At 34.6% G+C, this 23,472-nt stretch overlaps 2 protein-coding genes across 2 annotated transcripts in view; both read right to left on the bottom strand.

Annotated features, from left to right (window-relative positions):
• Window positions 1-2,690, bottom strand: part of LOC121420125 — a 97,756-nt gene extending 95,066 nt beyond the window's left edge. Inside the window, exons 1-4 of the mRNA XM_041614662.1 lie at window positions 2,641-2,690; window positions 2,044-2,067; window positions 1,449-1,472; window positions 853-876 (exon numbers count right to left, since the gene is read on the bottom strand). Of these exons, the coding sequence (XP_041470596.1) occupies window positions 853-876; window positions 1,449-1,472; window positions 2,044-2,067; window positions 2,641-2,683 (115 nt within the window). The 5' untranslated portion in view covers window positions 2,684-2,690. The remainder of the gene's footprint in view (window positions 1-852; window positions 877-1,448; window positions 1,473-2,043; window positions 2,068-2,640) is intronic.
• A 717-nt stretch (window positions 2,691-3,407) lies between these two features.
• LOC121419548 lies at window positions 3,408-13,184 on the bottom strand. The gene is made up of 3 exons (XM_041614004.1): window positions 13,072-13,184; window positions 4,136-4,503; window positions 3,408-3,615 (listed from the first exon to the last, which is right to left on the bottom strand). Exons 1-3 carry the CDS (start codon window positions 13,138-13,140, stop codon window positions 3,408-3,410), a joined length of 645 nt encoding a protein of 214 aa, XP_041469938.1. The 5' UTR covers window positions 13,141-13,184.
• Between the last annotated feature and the right edge of the window lie 10,288 nt (window positions 13,185-23,472).

Raw genomic sequence — 23,472 nt, 5'->3', positions numbered from 1 at the left:
TCAGCAACTCATTTGTCAATAAAGGTTAGGTCTATTTTTCATATTTTTTTTATTTCTCAAAACCTCTAAATTTTTAGTCACTTCGATGATACCAAAGAAAATTTGCAATTCAAATGAAAACGTGAATGGAAGTGGCAAAGAAAATTAACTTTTTTTTATCAAAAGAGATTGGATTAATTTCAGTTTAGTTGCAAAAGGGGTTAGGTTCACAATGATAATTCTTTAAAGATATATAGAAAAAAAATGAAGACAGGTAGATTTATTTTATACCCAATTGTATGTTCACATGATAGGGTAGGACATCATGACAATTAAGTTTCTCATAAGAATATTGCAATAAAGGAGAATAAAAAACATGGTTTTTCTCGAAATGGTCCAAAGTGGACCTAACCTCTTTTCAAATAAACTCTTCATTTCCCTCTCAGATGAAATGAATACTGATCCAAATATAAACATTCCGACCACTGGATTAAACACTCGGCATTAGTTAGCACATGATGCCGAATTTACACATACGGAGTGACAGGACAATGCGATTTTAATGTATTCATACTTCGCATAATTATTTCACTTCAATGTAAATATGCAGAATTTTTGTCACATGCCCATTGCAATCCATAAAAGCTTCCTAATTTACAATGGACATCACTGAGACAATTTGATAGTAGTAATAATAATGATAATAATGATATTAATGATACTACGACTAGTACTACTAAAAATAATGATAGTGATAATGATGATAATAATGATGATAATAATTATGATAATAATAATAATGATAATTGTAATAATGTGGAAATTGATAAAATGTGTTGGTATTTCCTTGCACAATTCCAACAGCAAACTTACCAATCTGAATAGGTGGTTGGGTAGCTGCATGTTCAAAACAACGAAAAGAAATGTGTCAATAATAATATTGTCCTTTTAATAAACACAGACATAGATACGCATGTACATGTATTTTGAAATGAAATATCATCTAACAATTTTATGTTTATTTCACCACTGGAAGTGGGGCTGAAGGACCATGGTCATAGTTAAGATAATTATTTTAGGCCCTGACTGGTATTCAAGTGATTAATTTTTCGTTCTCTGAATTGAATTGTTTGTATTTACTTATTAATTTATTTACTTGCTTATTTATCTATTTGTTTGTTTGTTTATTTCTTTGTTTATTTTTTCACTACTTCATTCTTTTATTGATTTTCATTTCACATGAAAATAATAAACATACCAAAACATTACTATTATATCACGATTACTATAGTACTACGACTAGTACTACTAAAAATAATGATAGTGATAATGATGATGATGATGATAATGATGATAATAATTATGATAATAATAATAATAATGATAATAATAATAATGATAATTGTAATAATGTGGAAATTGATAAAATGTGTTGGTATTTCCTTGCACAATTCCAACAGCAAACTTACCAGTCTGAATAGGTGGTTGGGTAGCTGCATGTTCAAAACAACGAAAAGAAATGTGTCAATAATTATCCTTTTATTATTAAAAACAAAATTATATAGAAACATAGTTAATTATGCATGTACATGTATTTTGAAATGAAATATCATATAACAATTTTATGTTTATTTTACCACTGGAAGTGGGGCTAAAGGACCATGGTCATAGTTAAGATAATTATTTTAGGCCCCGGCTGGTATTCAAGTGATTAATTTTTCGTTCTCTGAATTGAATTGTTTGTATTAACTTATTAATTTATTTACTTGCTTATTTATCTATTTGTTTGTTTGTTTATTTTTTCACTACTTCATTCTTTTATTGATTTTCATTTCACATAAAAATAATAAACATACCAAAACATTACTACTATATCATGATTACTATACTACTACGACTAGTACTACAAAAAATAATGATAGTGATAATGATGATGATGATTATAATGATGATAATAATTATGATAATAATAATAATGATAATAATAATAATGATAATTGTGATAATGTGTAAATTGAAAAAATGTGTTGGTATTTCCTTGCACAATTCCAACAGCAAACTTACCAGTCTGAATAGGTGGTTGGGTAGCTGCATGTTCAAAACAACGAAAAGAAATGTGTCAATAATTATCCTTTTATTAAAAAACAAAATTATATAGAAACATAGTTAATTATGCATGTACATGTATTTTGAAATGAAATATCATCTAACAATTTTATGTTTATTTCACCACTGGAAGTGGGGCTGAAGGACCATGGTCATAGTTAAGATAATTATTTTAGGCCCTGGATGGTATTCAAGTGATTAATTTTTCGTTCTCTGAATTGAATTGTTTGTATTTACTTATTAATTTATTTACTTGCTTATTTATCTATTTGTTTGTTTGTTTATTTCTTTGTTTATTTTTTCACTACTTCATTCGTTTATTGATTTTTATTTCACATGAAAATAATAAACATACCAAAACATTACTATTATATCATGATTATTATACACTACAACTACTACTACTATTATTAATAATAATAATGGTAAATAATTAATGTACACGATCAAAATGAATTATGACTTTTACAAGCAATTGTAACAAAAAGTAAGTAAATGGTATTCAGTACAACTAATTGCTAAATCCAATGTAACTCATCGCTAATGTCAACTTACGTTCAGTGGTTGGCTCTGGCGTCGTTGGGGTCAGATCTCCCATCGAATACGCTGTGAATAATTACTATAATTAAGTTTCAATTTATGAAATTGTTCTACTATAGTTACAAAACATACATATATAAGCATTAGAAAATGACCATTTAAATGCCCATTAAATAGGCCTACATAAAATAAATCATAGAACAAAGAGTGGAGGAAAAAGTCTACAGAGGTAAATACAAGAAAACAATTAAAAATCTAAAGTTTATAAACACTCCCCCCCCCAAAAAAAATACAAAAATTAATTGCCACATAAAAATATAGGAAAGGGGATTAAACATTCATTCTCTCACCATTTAAAGGGAAACTTCACCCTGACAAAAAAAAAATATTGTTAATAAAGCAAAAGAAATGTATTGCCGAAGATTTGAGAAAAATCCATCAAAGAATCAACAAATTATCAAATAATTTTTATCACACGGGATAAATAAACATGCCGAAAAGAAATACCCAATGTCGGTTGGACACATAATCACCTTCATTGAGCATTTTTATCCAATATTGAACACTTGAACACGACACCAAAAAATTATAGAATACCAAATCAAAGGTATTGCAAGCTATTACACTACAGAACTCCGCTGTTGATTTACCATCAGCCCGGGATATGTCCACACCAGACATGCCAGAGAGGTAATGAAACAACACCAGTTTGGAATCAAACCGATGCTGTTGTGATACTGGTGTTTTAATCTGGTGTTTGACCAAAATCAAATTGGGGTTGTTTAACACTTTCTCTGGAGTTTTAGCAGTGCACCACAGTTTTCGCTGTGAAGGTTTGCATGCTTACTGATGAAGAATGCAATCAGTCCCACAGCAAGGCCGATGAGAACCACGACAAACATCCCAAGACAGATTTTGAGAGATTTATCCCTTCTGCGTTGTATCTCATCTTCACTGAGATACTCTGTCTGCAATTTGATGGTCTCGTACCTATCAATGGATTAAAAATCAAATGGCAGTCAAGATTTCAAGATTCAAGATTCAAGAAGTTTATTTCATTTCCATGACAAATATGAATAAAAAACAAATAAAAATCAAAGTGCGAGTGCAATATTAATTTTACCTTAGCATAATCATATAATAAAAGCTTGTATTAAATAGTATTAAGCGTGTATGGAAATGAGGGGATCCACTAAAAATCAGTCATCAAGGAGAAAAAAATTCTCCAAACAGATAAATGATACGGTACTGAAAATAACCTATTAGCTTAGATCGGTCTTTGGTCGGCTTTGGTTGATCCAGATTTTTTTCTGAATACTATGTGAAAATCTATCACAAAATTATTTTTTTAGCCAAAAAAATGTTAGCTCGTTTCGCATGATCTCAGCTTACATTTTCCCATATGCCATATGCCATGTCCGGACCCCCGATTTTTTTTTATTATTGCGCAATCAAATATCTATTGGAGAGATTGGAAAGATAACATTGACAAGATAAAATTGTACATTACCTTTTATCTTCAATCGATTTGCTTGGCAATGGACCGGCCTCCTCGTTCACCGGCTCGTTAACCGTATCGACGTATGAGTATTCATGCGGCTCCACACCATCCGGATCCTCGATGGCGTTACCGTCTCCCTCATCGACGACGTCTCCGTTTTTATCCACTACATTGACGTCGATCAAGGCTGAAGGCTCAGTGATCTCTTCCTCGGCGTCAATGACCAAATCGATGTCGTTCGGGACATCTTCATCGGGTGGCGGCGGTGGTGGCATGTCCACATTGGTCTGTTCGCCCGTGTCCATCTCGTGGGTTGGATTATCGAGAGCATTTTCCTGGACATCAGCTTTGTCGTAAGGGCTCTCATTAGCAGCAGACTTTGGAGGGACGGGGGTAAACAATGCATACCAGTGTCAATTTTGAAAAACAATTCGCAAGTATGATCTTTGGCTCATTACGTGACAGGGAAGGGGGAGTTTGAAAAAAAGAGATCCGCGAGCCATGCTATACTATGATTCCCCTATCATTCCATTGAGAAAATGACGTCACATTTTGATCTTGTTCCGCGTATCATAATATCCTCACCCACCCCCCCGCCATGATAACGAGGAGAAACAAATACTTAAGATTGAAACGAAACTGCAGTACAAGACATGTAAAAAAGTCAATCCCTGCTCCCAATTAGTTCTTCCTCCTGAACAATGAGACTTTTATTATAGTATGATGCAATGGCGGTGGTGGGAGTGGTGGAGATAATAATGATGATGATGATGATAATGATGATGATGATGATGATGACAATGGTGATGGTGAGGATTACAGTGATGGTAATGATGACGATGATGATGATGACAATGATGATGGTGATGATGATGGTGATGATAATTATGATGATGGTAATTTTGACTTTAATAAAGGAAAGGTTAACCCAACAACAATTACGACGACAACGATGATGGCGGCGATGATGATTGTGTTAATGATGGTTACGATGATGGTGGCGATGCTGATGTTTATCATGATGCATAGTGGTGGTGACGATGATTAGCTTTTTTACAATATAGCTTATTTAAAAAAATTAGCTTATACAATATATTCAAATATCTATTGTTAATTTATTAATTTGATCATGGTGAATTCTTCTTATGATATATAATTGCATTGATTTAATTATATTTAATGATATTAATTATATTGATTAAACTTGACATGTATGTTAATTTATATTTAAATCACTTTCGAATATGTATATATTTTTTTTTCAATATTGAATTTTGTTCACGCTATTATCTAAATTAAATCAATCTATCTTGTACTTATTTGTATTATTTTGAAGAATGAAAAATAAATAAATTGAATTGAATTCAATAATACTCTATTTACATTTTTATTCCATGATGACATCTTTGCTTGGAAGCGATTCAAGCCACTTTTTTTTCTGGTTAATGATTTTAAGTGAATACCCTGCAAAGAATTCCATACATTTTTCATTTTCACTTAAAATGTTAAATTTCATTTGCCAACACTATTTTGTGTGTGCCATCATACACACTGTTTCTGGTGGTTTCTGTGAGGTAATGTTCCCAATAACATGAACTGTTCTTGCAGTCAGACAGTTATGCTACGGTCCTTTGAGTTTGTGACAAATAAGTATTGTGCCACATCGTACCTCTAAAAAGGTATTGAATCATTTTAAGCAAATAATAAGGCTTTGTTAAACCATGAACTCAGTCTACTAGGGTCCATGGTCGAACAAAGATTTATAATGATTATCTCCCACGCTCATTCTAAACGTGGCGGTGACAAGCTTATGGTCTTGAACAAAAAAACAAACAAATCCAGCCCTTGGAAAATGTACCGACTACAATGACGTCTTCAATAGAGTCAAATTCTTGAATTATGAAACATAAAAAGATCCCAAGTCAACATGGCAGGGTGCTTGCTGTGTATGATCACCACAAGTGTAGTTGAAGGGAATCCAACCCAAATAGGACTTTTTTTTTTAGAGGAAAAAGAAAAATCAGACAAGTCGATAGGTGAAAGTTTGAACAATATCGGACAAACAGTAAGAAAGTTATGAATTTATAAAAAAAGATGTATCAATTTGTAATCACTATAAAGTTGTCCTTGCCTCATGCCATAATTTACCTACCCAGTTGCCAATTTGAAATATACACTTTAAAAGGGTTTACCCAATATTGGGTAAAATGGAAACATGCATGTTGGTTGAGTAAAAAAAGATTTTTTTTAAAAAAAAGAAGATATTTTGTAAATTTTACGGAATATTGCATTAAAATAGCCCAATATGGTGTAGAGAAAAAAATACCCAGCAAACATGCATGTTCCCTTTCTACCCAATATTGGGTAAAATCTTACTCAGTGTTTCTAAAGTGAATGTAGTTTATATATCTCAATTTTAAAGTAGCCATAAATTTCTTATTGCTTTTCCGATTTCTTTCAAACTTTCACCATTCTGTTTTATTTATTTTTTCCTTTCCAACAACGCAATGTTTTATGATTAAGGCTGGATTCTCCTTTGATGTCCATGGTGCAGTTAAAAAAAGGGCGGCGCCACAGCCTGGGGGGGGCGTGGGGGGTGATTGCCCCATGCACATGGGCAAGTCGTGGTCCAGTTGTTCTGAATCTCGTCTTTCAGAGGGTCGTGGGTTCGAATCCCAGCCATGGCTAATTATTAAGCTCGTCTGGTCCCTCCCTCCAAACCTCAAATGAGATAAGGGGTGTTTCACACACACTTAATTATGACAGAGAGTAGCACTAAATGCTGACGCGTGACATGCAACACGCAATCTTATTAATCAAAATGCAGTAGTGCGCGTCCTCTTTGCAAGATCTGACCAATGCGGTCATGCCTTTCAGTCAGACTTATATCTTTGCGAAACACCCCTCGACCCCCAAGACTTTTGCTCTATGACCATGGTCTTGCATAGTTACACCCAGTGGTAGATCAAGGGGGGGGGGGGCAAATCTCACTAGTTCTCCTCTCCTTTGAGAGCCAGAAAACATATATGTAGTGTAAAATGTTGGACATACACAATTGAAGATGTCGTATTTCGGAAAATGCTGGACCTGCCCCTTATAACACCATTATAAGCCCATTTTTTATGTATAAAATGGCAGGAGATGGGTTTAAAATGGGGGGGGGGGGCGGAATAGGGTGTTTAGTTTAGTGAAATTAAAATTATTGAAACGGGAGTAAATGAACGAAAATGTGTTTGGATTAAGGGGGAGATAAAAAAAACTATGAAAAAAGTATATGTTATGTTCTCAAACAAGAGTATCTATATTTTTTTTGAAAAGATCTCCACCCCCCCCCCCAAAAAGTCGTATTAAGTCACATCCCCCATGATATAACACTGGCGTCCCCCGAGATCGTCACGTGTACGTGTCTCGTGATTCTGAACAAACAGTCATCTTTCATCTATAAAATTTGTGAATAATAAATCTATTTTTCTTTACAAGTATTGTGGACATAAGAGTAATTATTGGGAAGGACTTAAAGGACAAGTCCACTCAAACAAAAAGTTGATTTGAATAAAAAGAGAAAAATCCAACAAGCAAAACACTGAAAATTACATCAAAATCAGATGTAAAATTAGAAAGTTATGATATTTTAAAGTTTCGCTTAATTTCACAAAACAGTTATATGCACATCCTGGTCGGTATGCAAATGAGGAGACTGATGTCGTCATCCACTCACTATTTCTTTTGTATTTTATTATATAAAATATGAAATATTCTAATTTTCTCCTCATTGTCAAATGAAACAGCGATTATTCCTCCCTGAACATGTGGAACTGGCATTGTTTAAAACTATATGATTTAGTTAACTTGGTCCTTATATTGTCAAATCTGTAAAAAACGAAATACTGTATAATTCAAACAATAAAAAACAAAAGAAATAGTGAGTGATGGACATCATCGACTGACTCACTTGCCTGACACTGAATTGTGCATATCACTGTTTTGTGAAAAATAAGCGAAACTTTAAAATGCCATAACTTTCTTATTTTACATCCGATTTTGATGAAGTTTTAGCATTTTGCTAGTTTGATATTTCTCTATTCAAATCAAAATTTTTCAGGGGTGGACCTGACCTTTAAGCTGTATTTCAACCTTTTATTAATGGATTTCAGACATGTATCAGAAATAACACACTTTCTTGTTAATTCATTTTATGCCAAAGTTTTGCTATTCTTTATACTATTTCCATAGGCATTTTGAGGTATGATATCTTGCATATTTCACATGCAATCGATAAGGATAATCTCTCATTCAATTTAACTAAGTCTTAAATTTATTATCACTTTATGAAATAAGAGAGTTCCTTAATTAGCGGAATAACCTGGGTGATGCGGAGTCACTTTGTGAACAGCCTTTACGTTGATGAGGATGGTTAAACTTTTTTATTTCATTCATTTATTTATTTCCATTAAAATACATATATATATACAAGTAAAAATGGAAATATCAAATCGATTAAAACGATACAAAATAGGAAATGTAATATACATAGCATACAAATAATAAAGTACAAGGTATAATACAAAATAATGGAAAGGGTGCATCCGTAAAAGCCAATGAGGCTTGATGAATTGGATGCACCAAAACGCACAACAATCATTATTACATGTATACAGGCTTTGCAATGGACAACGCCCGCACATAGTGTCTCCATCCACCCGCCGGGAGCCAATGCACATACCAGGCAGAATGCAGATCGCACGCAAAAGCCGCTAGCACGTCAAGCATACTAAGACACCCGACGTAGCAACAGTCACACGTGCGATCCACACACCACCATAGAAATATGCAGCCGCTCCCGACGGGTGAACAGTTTCACCTGCGGTTAGCGCCAAACAACGGTCCAAGTATTAAATCCACAGAAAAGCCGGTATAGAACTCTCTGCAATGTATATTATTGATTACCGTTAAACTGAGAAAAGAAAGGGATATAAATAATAACAACAATTAAACGTATTTACAATTAGGCATCATAAAATGAGAGAAGATGTCTTTTATAGAGCCTCTTAAAGGCATTATTAAAACGTACAGACTGTAAAGAAGAAGGTAAAGTATTCCAAATTTTTGGACCAACATAACGAAGAGAACAATGTAACAAATGTGACGATACTTTCCATTGATGGAACATATTAGAACTTCGTGTATTATAACTGTAGATAGAGCTGTTAAGACTGAATAAAAGTTGGAGGTTAGGAGGCAGTGAATTTGAAAAGAAACGATGCATCAGTGAAGCAATTTGTAATTTGTTGATGTCATATATATTTAAAGTATTGAATTTTTTAAATAAAGGTTGTGAAGGAGCAAGATAAGAAGAGTTTGAACAGAGTCTTAATGCCCTTTTCTGAAGTCTATGTAACTTGGTTAGTTTAGAAGGATGTTTCATTGCCCAGACTGAATTACAGTACATAATGTATGGCAAGATGAAAGCATTGTATAACATAAACAAAATGCGGAGAGGGAGAACAAACCTTAAATGGTTAATTATACCAACACACTGAGAAACCTTTTTTGTGATAAAACATATATGAGAATCCCAAGACAGGTTGTCGTCTAAATGAACACCAAGGTAATTAACCACTGTACATTGTTCTATTCTAATATTGTTGATAGAAATGGAAACATTATTATACATAGGAGTTGATTTTCTACTACTTTTAAATACAATAAATTTGGTTTTCGATATATTTAAAGAAAGTTTATTACAGATCAACCATTCATACACGTATTTCAGATTCAAATTCATTTTTTCCGTCAAAATTTCAAAATTCTTATCAGAGGCAAGAATTGTGGTATCATCTGCAAAAAATGTAAATTTACAGAAAGATGAGCAGTTGCCAAAGTCATTCATGTAAAGGAGAAACAACAGAGGCCCCAAGATAGAGCCTTGGGGCACACCATATAATATAGTTTTATTAGAAGAATTATGAGAATTTATTGATGTATACTGTTTTCTGTCAGACAGATAACTATGAAACCAAGCAAGAGGCAGACCTCTGACGCCGTAAAAACGTAATTTAGCTAACAATATATCATGAGGTATGGTATCGAAGGCTTTCGAAAGATCAATGAAAACACATATTGCATGATTATTGACGTCAACGTAACGTAGTATCTTATCATATAAATCAAGAATTGCAGACCCTGTTGAAAAATCTTTACGAAACCCATATTGGTCAGAACATAATACATTGAAATCATGTAAAAAACTAGAGAGTCTATTAAAAACCAGCCTTTCAAGAATCTTAGAAAATGAAGGTAAAATTGAGATCGGCCGATAATTATCAATGTTATCTGCATCACCCTTTTTAAACACAGGGATAATTTTTGCGATTTTCATAACAGATGGAAAAACTCCAGTATGCAATGACAAATTGAAAATATGAGTTAATGGAATGAGCAAAGATTTTATTACTGATTTTAAAAGGCGTATGCTAACATTATCATATCCAGAACTGTTCCCATTGTGCATTTTGTTAACGATGACCAAGATTTCATTCATAGTAAACTATGAATAGTAAACTGATAAAATAACAATGGAATATTAATTGCAATGATAGCAATAATAATGATAATAATAATAATGGCAATAATTATAGGCCTAGTAAATAAATAATAATAAAAATAACAATAATATTGATAAAAATAATAATGGAATATAAATTGCAATAATAATAATAAAAATAACAACAACAACTAATTCATATTTTCGAAATTGGCATAAAAGTTACTACTATTGTTTCATTACTGGTAGCATAACATTTGCTTCTGCGACAATTTTTTCGGGATTTAATTTCATCTAAGATATAGAATTAGGTTCAGGTTTGGAATAGGCTTTTATACTAGGTTTATGGTAGGGTATTTAGTGTTTAACCAGGGTGACCAGACGTCCCGTATTTCCCGGGACTGTCCCGTATTTTGCTCCTTTGTCCCGGCGTCCCGACAAACCCTTCCCGGGACGCCTATTTGTCCCGTATTTCAGAATATTATTATTTCAGAACATTTAACAGTGACGAATTTTCATTAAATAACCAACAGATGACGAAGCAGAGACAACAATTAAATCGATAGCTGTACATAGACTTTTGCAAGTTCTGCGGTCATTTTCTTGCTAATAACCCAATACATTGCAAACGAACTGGCCTCCGTGTGTGGCAGGCTGTTAGCTAGGCATGTAGAATCGGAGCAAATTCTCAATGGTGCAAACAATCTCACATGATAAACAGTTTTTCCACCAAAATAATCACAAAAATAGGCGGGAAATTTTTATAATTATATTATGGATTCTCAGATTCATTATTTGGAGATGTAATCGGAGGAACAAGTTATTGACTTTTCATAGATCTAGTTATTTCAGCTTTCGTTTTGAGTCTTGGTGTGTACGATGCCGCAATGTTTAATCTAATTTTTTTAAGTTTGACAATATGTTTCACTTTGAAATTTTATTCATTTTTAAAACATTTTACTTCATGAAATTTTTAAAATACATTAAAAAAAAACCCAAATAACATTATGGTTTTTATTAGATGATTGGATTTGTTTTGTTTGCTTGAAGTTTGAACTTTTTCTTTCTGTTCTACCCTATCTTTCCTGCTATCTTCTACCTATTAAACTTGTTTCCTTGCCCAAAACACTTCGAAGAGAGCATTGCGCCCTATCTACACCCGAAACACACAGATGCCATCATGACGATATTTGCCTCAAACTGAGCTGTGATTTACATGAAATGGCTTAGGCTTGATTTTTATTTTGTTAATCATTGTCAAGTTTGGGGAAAGTGTGGAGAAACAAGTATTACATTACAAATGAAATGTAAGCCCATTTTAAATGATAAAAACTTAGTGAAAAATGCTGGATATATCTGCTATAAACTTTTGTTCAGATTCAGTTACGTCCTCAGATTATCTTATCTTTTCAGATTATCTTATCTTCTTATCTTTGTATTGTATTTTGTGTATTGTATATATTTGTCCACAGGCGTATCCCGCCACAAGCATATGCTTCTAGCCTTTCTAGGGACATACGCCTTCCTCTTTACACATAAGTTGTTTATATTTATTCTTTATAGAAATTGACTTGAAGTGTATTTTTGTGAACAATAATGAAGTAACTTTGTAAAATGGAGGAAAATAAATGTTTATTTGAATTGAAAGATCCAGCTGGCGCAAAAAAGGTAAAGTTTGTGTTTACTACGTGTTGAAATTTCAATTTCGGTGGCAAAATTGTTACACAATGCTTGAATGTATACGTTTTATGTCAATTGACTAAAAGTGCAAGGGAAATGTATGAGAAATGTTTCGTAGGGTAAGTTTGATTTCGTCCTTTTCCCTTGACATAGCGTAAAAACGAGCATTCTGCGCAAACAGATTTCTGCGAGCTTTACAAAAATTGACAGTGCTCACTCAAGTGTAACATTCTGTCATACTTTTTACTTTCATTGGATAGATGAGACCCAAGCCCAAAAATATATGTGAAAAAATACCCACATGTTGTATATTTTTATAATTCCCAGGGCTTTTTCAAAGTGTAAACCTTTTTTATTGATACGCACTGTATATGTATGTATATGTATACATTTACATACACACAAATATTCACAATTGGTTATAGTACAGTGCTGTATTAAATCACAGCTTTGTCATCATTAAAGAAAAACAGAGCCCATGCATATATGTATAAAACGACTGCAATATTTAGACATTTGGCGTCTCATAACTTTGGCGGTTGAGAGGCTCAGGGCTAAATCAAGACATTGATTGAAATTAGAGGTATACGCGTTCAAAGGGTAGCTAGATTATCCCTCTGAATACGCCCTTTCAATCTATTGGATTAGAAAAATATATAATAACAGGAAGGCGGATCTAGGCCAATAGGTAAAGCCTATCAATAAAGGTCTTTAGACTTACCGCTAGGTCCTGATCCATTTTGAACACCTCTGGCCTCGAATCCACGGCCCTCGGGAATAACTCATCCATGGGGCTAACGTAGGCCTAATATTGTCCTGAAACAACTCCTCCGCATTAACGGTCTCTAGTCATAAATCAGGTTCACAATATGATATCTATGACATGATTCAGACAACAACCTCGCCCTGCAATGGTTCAGAAAACAGATATGCGTTCCACTATTCACTCCAAGTTCATCAGAACAGGACCCCTACCGTACAGGTAATTATTACTGTTCCGATTGAATAGTGATCTTTTGTTGGAGAGTAGTAGAGTATGGCTGTTGAATTCTTATGATTTTCATGACGAGAAGAATGCATGGAGCAGCGTGTAGGAATTTTGCATAATTGTGACTGGCTAATATTGCTGGAAACTGGATCTGGTTGCCATCTTAGTTATGATACTTCCGAGTAACCCTATTTCTTTGGATAAGATGGGCCCATTTTGGTCCAATTGAAAAAGGATCTTCGAATTATCAACATTTTCAAGGGTTCATTTGTCCATGGAAAGGTTAAAGGCGTGTTCCTTAAAAAAAACGTTTAAACTGAAACCTACTGCCTATACATGTAGACTAAATAAAGTACCGTGATCGATGATGATAGCATGGCGAAAAAGCAGAGCCTTCAAGCACGTGTCAGGGCAATTGTCTGTCATTATAATACACTCTAAAAACACGGAGCAATTGGTTAGAAAGGGAAGATGATTTTTTTTTACCCAATATTGGGCTATGTAAACGCAACATTGCGTAAAATTTACAAAGTATTGGGTATCTTTTTCCCCACCAACATGCATGTTCCCATTTTACCAAATATTGGGTAAACCTTTTTAAAGAGTGTATAGTGTAATGTCCTTAGAAGTGGTAGAATGTCTTTACAAGATTTATTTTTTTTCCAGTGTTTCATATGATGAATACATACGCCAGTAGTCCGTGAAACAGCGCTATGACGATTTTTTTACTACACGTATTAGCATCTACTGAAAACCCGAGATAGATATTTTGCCTCAAGCATGTTAAGATGGAGCAATGTTGGATTGTTGAGTGATCTTTATGGTTGGCCTGTGTGATATGGATCACTCCACTTTCTTCTGGAACAAACAATTCATCCAAGTTCAAGTTTATTTAAACCAATTAATCAAAACAAAAGACATATTACATAATTCAACTGAACAAGAAATGAGAATACATGATAGGTTTGGGACCACATAGAAGCAGAGCTTGTGAGAGGGGCCCCTTATACAGAATGCAATGATAATCTAGAGAGAATAAATAAATAAAAATACTTACAAAAATCCACACACACAAAGAGTCCAATTTTAGGCTCGTTATCACAGTGAACTCTGTAAGTATTGCTTAGCATTCGATCAGCATCTGTTTTAGTCAAAAGGCGTCATACTCATGTTGTTGCCAACTCAGTCCACATTTGGTTCTGACATAGTCTTCTTGGTCTTGTCGGACAGACGAAGAGAGGGACGTCTGAATGATCTAACCTGTGCCGCATCTTACAAAGACTTACGATTGATCAGGGGGCCGATTGCACGAGAGGGTCTTTCCAAGGACCGTCTTTCGTGTCGCCCATCTTTTATGATACGCTATAGGCGGGGTGTTTCTGAAATTTATGATAAAGAATAAGATTCGTTAGTTTGCTTTTAAATCAAGTTTTATACAATCTCATGATATATCACATTATTTTATAAACAAATATTTTCTTTAATTTAACGGACGAATGAAATATATTTGCAGATGATTTATTTAAAATGCGTTTCACATGGCGCATCATAAAAGATGGGCGACACGAAAGACGGCCCTTGCAAAGACCCTTTCGTGCAATCGGCCCCAGATCAACTACACAACTATGGAAAGCCAGCAATGCCAAAATGCATGTTTTTTCAATATATCTTCAAGATAATGTATAATGTACGCTCATACAGTCACCCTTGTCTTGACAGTTCGGTGTGCTCTCATTTGATTTGAAAGGGCTTTGCCAAATTTCCTCTGGGAAAAATGATGACAACGGTGCATTTCTATATTTCATTTCATTTCGTTTTTCGTTTCAATCGCATCTTTTGTAAGACGAGGCCATGATATCCTGCTAGCCTATCCTAGATGATCAATAGCCCAGTCATTTTAGCCCAAATTTTGACCAAACTTGGAACAAATTGCAACAGAATTTTTTCTATCACAATGCATTTCTGTGAGGTCTCTAGTACAACATACTAAAAGTCCCAAATTTTCCGAATAGGGGAAAGGGAGCTAATTTGCATAAATCCAAGATGGCTGCCAAAATTAATTGATATGCCTTATCCTTAATATTTTTTGTACAGATAATGGAAAAATCTTGAAATGAATACGCAATTCACTATGATTAAGATATCATAAATCGATTGCAATCGTTTCCGGGACTGCCCGGTTCATATTTTTCGAAAAATGTGAGAAATTATGTCAAAATGTCCATGTTTTCGGTCAAAAAATTGCATAAGCATTGATATCTTTCTGTTTTATCATTAGCATCAACAACTAATGCAAAATATCAGCATTCGACAAGGAAGGGGATATATCAACGAGAAAATTGATATGCTTCATAACAGTATTAATGTCTTAACTTGCTTAGATTAAGCGCAAATACATCCGAATGTATTATGCGATATTGCGACAAAGTGACACCAAAAACCAACCTCCGTGTCCCAGTCACTCTTTTATATCGACTACAACGCGATCGCTCGCATGCCTTTGAAGATAGTACTTAAATCGGTCTAGCCTCTCCTTTGTTGGTGTGACTAACACGCGTAAATACAATGACGTATAGCGATACAAAGGTATATATTACTTAAATTGATGTGTGGACAAAGGGCTTTTTCTGCATATTAAAGTAACTTTTATGTTAATGAAATCTCTTAGAAAAAGTTAGAGGATGCATTGCTCTGCATCCTGCATTTAATTACGTTCAAGAACATAACAGCATAGCCCCGCAATAGCTTGTCAAAGTTTCCGTAGCTCAACTATTAAAAATATCATGCTTTTTGGAGCCCCCAATGTGACAAAGCGGTATTTTGCTACAAAGAAAAACACTTTTATTGTCTTGAAATCACTTGGAGGCAAAAGAGTAGGCTTTTCTCTATCAGTTACACATAAAGAAGTGCTGGCACAGCAAGTCCTACCCTTTCTGGGGTCTTCCGAAGTCACGAAACCCCTTTATGTATTTTGCTCATTTCTTGGAAAATTCGCACAATTTTTAGCCCCATTGAGGCAAAAGGTGTTTCCCCTTTGCAGTAAACCGATTTAATTGTTTTGTAAGCACTTGGGGATGACAAAATAGATTTTCTATTATCAGATAAGTCTGGCACAGCAATTAAAGTCTATCCCTTACGGGGTTTGCTAAAGTCAATCATTCCTTTCCATATTTTGCCAAGTTTTGGAAAAATCTATAAATCCGGAGCCCTCATTGAGGCAAAAAGATGTTTCTGCTACAGTGTAAACCACTTTTATTGTTTTAAAACCACTTGGAAACAAAAAAGTAGCCTTTCTTCTATGTGCTACGTATAAAGAAGTGCTGGCACATCAAAGCCTACATCCTTTAGGGGGCTGCTAAAATCACCCCACCCCTTTTGCGTATTTTGCCCATTTCTTGTAAAACTTTGGAGCCCCATTGAGGTAAAAGGCGTTTCCCCCTTTGCAGTAGACCACTGTTATTCTTTGGAACCACCTGGAGATAACAAAATCAGATTTTCCTTCATCAGGTACATACAAAGAAGTGCTGGCACAGCAAACCCAACCTCTCAGGGGTTTGCCAAACTCACCCATCCCTTTTCCATATTTTGCCTATTTATGGAAAAATCTATCAATTCGGAGCCCTCATTGATGCAAAAAAAATTGTATATATATGTATATATAGCAAACCACTTTCATTGTTTCGTAACCACTTGGAGATAAAAAAATCCTTTATCAGCTTTATATAAAGAAGTGCTGGCTCAGCAAAGCCTACCCCCTCAGAGGTTCCCTAAGTCTCCCCACCCTTTTTGTCTATTTTCCCCTCCTTATTTTATTTATAATTTATGGGGAAAATCTGCCAATTTGGAGCCCCTATTGGGGCAAAACGTTTCTGCTCTATAGCAAATTTCTTTCATTGTTTCGTAACCACTTGGAGATAAATAGTAGATTTTCCTCTATCAACAACAATAAAGACGTGTTGGCTCAGCAAAGCCTACCCCCTTAGAGGTTCCGAAGTCTCTCCACCCTTTTGTGTTTATTTTTACTCTTTCTTAAAACAAAATTGCAGTGTTTGACCCCCCCCCCCTATTCAGGCAAAAGGCATTTCTGCTATATGGTTAAGTCACTTTTATTATTTGAAACTTAGAGATGAGTAGGTTTGGTTTATCAGCGCATCGACCCTTCCATCTTCAGGGACTCCAAAGTGACAGATTTCCCCATAAATTGGCAAAATACGGCGCATCGACCCCTTCCCTCTTCAGGGGCTCAAAATTGACAGATTTTCCTATAAATTGGCAAAATACGGAAAAAGTGTGACTTCGGTATATAGTTTAATAGTAGTATGATAGGATGTGGCAGGTCTAATAGCTACATCTTATTTTTCTCTTGAACAAGCAAGCAGTAAATGTCATTATTTTGGTGTACAATGTCACGTGACTAGCATATGATAGTTTCCGTGCCTAGACCCTTTCATGTTAAACAATTGATAGAGTCCAAACAGAATCGAATTAATGTATTTAATGTTAATGGTAACAATGTTCTTGTAGTATAAATTTTTGCTTTCTGATATTTATGATATAGCGATAGTTTGAAGAAGTCGATGTTTATAGTATATCGAGGCCGAAATTGATATTATTTGTAATCGGGTCTGAGTACATAGTATACACTAGCGTCGTCTGCTACGTAAACTTAATGAGCGAATATGGCCAAAATTAACCATGATGTTTATGCAAATTAGAACACTTTCCCCTATTCGGATTTTTTGGGACTTTTAGTATGGTCTTCTATGGACATCAAAGAAATGTTCTGCATTGGAATAAATTCTGTTGCAATTTGTTCCAAGTGAAAAGTTAAAATGACTGGACTACAATTATCAAGGATAAGAACGATGTTACCAATGACCATCTTTAATTGTTTCACAAGTTTGTCTTTGCGATGATTCTCCTCATTTATCTACCTTCTTTGGATGTGTTCTTCATTACGTGATCATTATGTCTTTATTCATAATGAAGTCGTGCTTTTCATGTGAAAATTGGGAACTCCAATTTTTTTAACTGTTATTTTATTTTATTTTTCTTTTTAAAATTTATTTTGAACTGTTCTTAACATACGTTATGCATTTCGGTGAAATTTTACTATTCAGGACCCCACAGAAGACCTCTTCTAATATAGACCTAGATGAATTGACTACCCTGACAAAATGTAAGAAAAGAACAAATAACTTGACTAAATCGAATGCTGACGGATTAGGAATAACAAACAGGGGCTATTGCATAAAACAAAAGCACTGGCCTTTTTTGGCCAGTTTTTCAATGTGTTATTGTCAATGGCATAATTTTGTTTGTTCGAATTTCTATTCAGTTGTATGCCAGATTTTGTTATGGCCAAACCTTTAGCAACAGGCCCCTGGAGCATATATCTTTATCTCATGAATATGATGGCATGGACACACTAGCACCCAGGGTCGGGGTATTGGCACGTCGATTGTTTATTTATTTGAACAGACCAGGGTCCAGTTGTATGATAGACACTCACGGTTAGGATATTTTTTTTATTGTTCACTTTTGTGGAAACCTTCACCGTGATTGGCTATACTGAACTTTGTAACCATGGGATGTACCATTATGGAAATAGGGACCAAAGTTAAGTCCGCCTCCCACTACGCGATTCGTTAGGATCCTAATTTCAAATTTATTGTGATAACATTAGATATGGATATTCCAACTTATAAAACATTACGGATCGCAGTTTAGAATAGTCGGATCGCAGTTTAGAATAGTGGTAAGACTACGGAAATCCGAATTCAGTCCAGTTGGTTATAGAAGCCTCCCTGAATGACTAAAAGCAAATTCAATTCCAAATCGTTATGACGTCATCATTAGCTGCGACTTGAAGTCGATTTGGACTTTACTCCGACCATAGGGCTTGCCGCAAAGTAAAAATATGGAATGGCAAACTTTAAATGAAATAATTGTATTTCTTGGAACTTTCATAAATACTGCAAAATGCGATTTCATGACAAATCGCGTCGCACCGTATCGCATAGATTGAGACGGGCTTTAACAAAGACATCTAGTGGGCCAATCAATGTTTTATCTCATCTGAAGATATAGTTTATCATTAATTACCCGTTAATTCAATCCTGGCACATACTTGAATTGATAATGGCATTTTTCATCATTCCCGGAAATTATTAACATCTAATCCCTTAACAGCACTCTAAAAATAATCAAGGATTCAAAATTAATCAAGATCGGCTGTGGATAGTGACCAGCCGAATGTTGGATTTATTTTAAATCTTAAGGATAAACTTTCAAATCTGTTTTATATTTAAATTTGAAAGGTTTAAAACTAAATCTAATATTCGACTGGAAGTTATATATCCACAGCCAATCTGGATTTATATTATATCCTTGATTTTTAGATTGTAGTCCTGCCACGGGGCAGGGTGATTAAAAAAAATCCCTCTCTTTCTTTGTTCGTACGTTTTGAAATTTATGGAATTCAGCCAGGTTGTTTTGTTAAGGTGCAAAAAAATAGACAAAAGAAAAACAAATCACAATTTCTTTTCACGTTTGCAGTCATGCTTGATGATGATATAAAAAGAATTTGATGTTCAGTGAGGTTTATTTGACTGTATTCATACTGCTTGGTTGAACATTATGTGAAGAGCGTACAAAGTTTATTTACTAATTTGTTCATCAGGGAGCGAGCGATGTCGGTTGGTATGAACTACGATGATAAAAGTCCTCTTTTGAGAACAGAAATGATTAATTTTAATGTGCAGCTTCCTCAAACTCAAGCAAACGCACACGCACATGCATGCAGACCCACACACACCTCCCCTCTCTTCCATTCTCTTTCTAAATCCCCCCTCTCTTTCTTTCTTTTTCTCTCTGAAACTCACATTTGTCCCCTTTCTCTCTGTCTTTATCCATCCATCTGTCTACCTTGCCAGTGGCGTATTAGGCAATTAATGGAGTATATAAGACTGTGTTAAAGTTATGGAAAGCCAAAAATGTATAATATTCATTTACTTTTCATGTTTACTTGGCTCTTTCCTCATGTTTTACATGTATTGATAAAGGAAACTATTTCTGCACTCGTTCCTAGTCAGTTATGAATGATATGAGTGTCACACGAGCTGACGATTGAACATACACTGTGAGGGATACATGTAAAGAAAATGGTTACAGCCGTAGTTAGACCAGAATATGGGCCAGAGATTTTTTTTTACTCTTTTTAGATTAGAGTGAAGTCGTGTGTTGGTATATTTTTTTAAATCTCTCCTTTTTTAGCACGAAAAATATGCTTTCCAAATTTATGCTCTAAATCATAATTTAAAACCAAATTCTTGTCAACAGCAACGCAGGGATACCACCTTTCCGCTCAGTTGATGAGTTGCGAATATTGTTTGTTTGATTTCAGATCCTTGCAACTTGTGTCCGGGAGTTGGACTCGGGCTCGCTACCTTCTCGTACAGAATACTGTATTCGCAAAAGGAGCAAGTGCTGAAATCACACCTCCTGGTTGTTCGAATATTTTATTTTTGCGCTCTTTGCCCTGTTATACTTTCATATTTTTTTCCTCGAAAATAGCTATTAATTTTGACTTTATGACCCGTATTCTGAACCCGGATTTATATTAAACCCTGCATGGTTTAAAGTTCTCGTTTATCATGTTTATATATGGAGAGTCATTTTGGGCAAAAATCCAAAACGGGACACATTCCATTATCAACTCATAATGAAACCCACTTTGTTCATAATGGTCTGGGAATGATAACTTACACATTTTTTTTTTCGTTATGAAGGCAAAAGAAAACATGATAGTGAAGGCAAAAGAAAAACAATATAAGCATAAAAAAATGGTTTCCCATAAGTTTATCACAGAGTTAGACAGTGGTCTTAGTTAAACCTGAATTCAGAAAGCGGGACTATTAGGTTCCGTGTTGGCACGATTAAGATTGTAGGCCTACATATATGAAGTGCTCATTAAAATATTACACGCTTTGAAGTTTAAACTGTTGTTGTCGGTACATGTGACATTATGGAGCATTACTAAATATTTATACAAATAAATGAATGCCTGGTTGGCTGGCTCTCCGACTGTTTATCAACTATAGTTTCATTACATATTTTCAAGGGCCCTGAACAGTGAGACGAAAATCTTTGAGCGTATTTTTTTTTTGACGAAAGCGTGGGCGAGTACATTATAAACAGAGAAATTCATGAAATGAACTGGGAAAACGAACTCATTTCATGTGTTGATTACAGGTATCACCCCCTCCCATAATCCGAATTGTGTTTTCCTCCTAAATCCTAGGAACGTTATTTAAGAAAAAAAATAATAGCTACATAACTTTAAACAAGAAAGACATCCTCCGTTCAATGCACGCTCACGCATGCATGTCACGATGGGTTATGTTCATGTTTGCACAGACATTAGTCAATGGGTGTAAGCATGTTTTTGCTAATTCATATTGCGAAAATCTATTTTTGATTCAAATGTAACGCCATTTTGATTAAGTGGAACGCTCTGTTTGTCTTTAAAATGTCGGTGTTTTCTTAAAAATACTCGAAAACCATGTCTGGTTGTTGTCTGAATGAGGCCTGATCTACAGCCGTTTTTTTCTTGTGCTAATAGTTGAGGGTGTGTGTGAGAGAGAGTAAGTGGAAAATAAGTGAGGGTGCGTGTGTGTGCGGCGCACGTATTCTTGTGCTTTACACTTCACATTTCACGTAAATGTGATCACGTATGAAATTCTCATATCCCTAACATATCTCATGAAGAAAAAAAACACTTTGATAATAAATCTTTGTATTTCCCAAAACCTGACACAGGCCTTGCTCTCAGCATTGGAAAGAGATGCCGCACAACCTTTTTGAATCGATTTATAATTCCGACTTCCCCCAAATTAAGTTAACTCCCCGATTCGTGGACCAAGTTTGTTCATGGGAGTCTGTTTTTATAGACTATCAATCCAAGGGGTTGTGTCGATATTGATTCATTTCTGATATATTTTAATCTGTTCGGTGTGTTACAATTGACTGCACGAAGTTCCGAGTTGTAAGCGCGCATTCTTTCAAAGTAACGTGGGTTCTTTTTTTAGTAGTTCATTGTATCACCAGTGAATGTAAAAGAAGACACGTCTTACACTAGATATATGTATTAACGTTTATGGGAATTTTTAGATCATTATCATCTTTTACCTCGATTATAAACAGTGTGTACACTATTAAAATAGGCCAAAAATGCCCAAATTTTAACCAAGCCTGGGCAACATACTGCCCATACAATTATTTCTTGGGATAATGTGATAGGACGTTTCAATGTTGCATGCTTTATTTGGAGAGAGATATGACTCTGGGCTTATTTGAAAAGAAATAAGAAGCAAGTTAACAAATAGAAATATGGCATATAACAATGTTAGAGCTTCCAAAAATAAAGAACAAAATACATGTATACATAGTGTTATGGGCTATTCCACGGTTACTCACGTTACATTTGGAGACACCTTGACTCATACTTGGAGCTGTAACTCCATTATTATTGATAGGAACTAAACATCTCCGTATCACAACAAAGTACACAGTCTGACTATCCTTTGTATAAAAACAAAACTTGGGAAATTCTATTATGCTCCTGGCAAATCTTTGGAATGTGTCGGTTACTCACGTTACAGATTTGTCCCAACCTGTGGAATTGCCCTTATGTATTTTATCAGTTGTCAACATATTCACTAAGTTGTAAAGATATAATATTTAATTTGTATTTTATTTCGATTTCTGTATGTCAAGAAGTTGAAGTTTTTCACAAATAAAAACCTCTAGATACAAAAAAATGACAGATGAAAACAAGGATGGTATTGATTTAAAACAAAAAAAAAATGCAGCAGGGTCGATAAAACATTTATTTGAATAACACTATTTCTAAGCAATGCAATGAGAAAGCTTAAACCTTAATTAATGATATTGATTTACATCTTTATATTAATTAATTTGACAACACTCATTTAGCAGACAATGAAATATATGTATTACAAATAGTTAGGGTGCACTTGAAATGTCTTCGATTTGAAATTAAACCAAAATGATTTAGGCTGGGGACGAACTTACACCTAATTGAGTAAAGCAATCTATATTGTTAACAGTATA

The sequence above is a fragment of the Lytechinus variegatus genome, chromosome 8 (genome assembly GCF_018143015.1).
Source record: "Lytechinus variegatus isolate NC3 chromosome 8, Lvar_3.0, whole genome shotgun sequence".
NCBI lineage: Eukaryota > Metazoa > Echinodermata > Echinoidea > Temnopleuroida > Toxopneustidae > Lytechinus > Lytechinus variegatus.
Note: the sequence above shows the minus strand (reverse complement) of the source record. Positions and strands in the feature narration are given on the sequence as shown.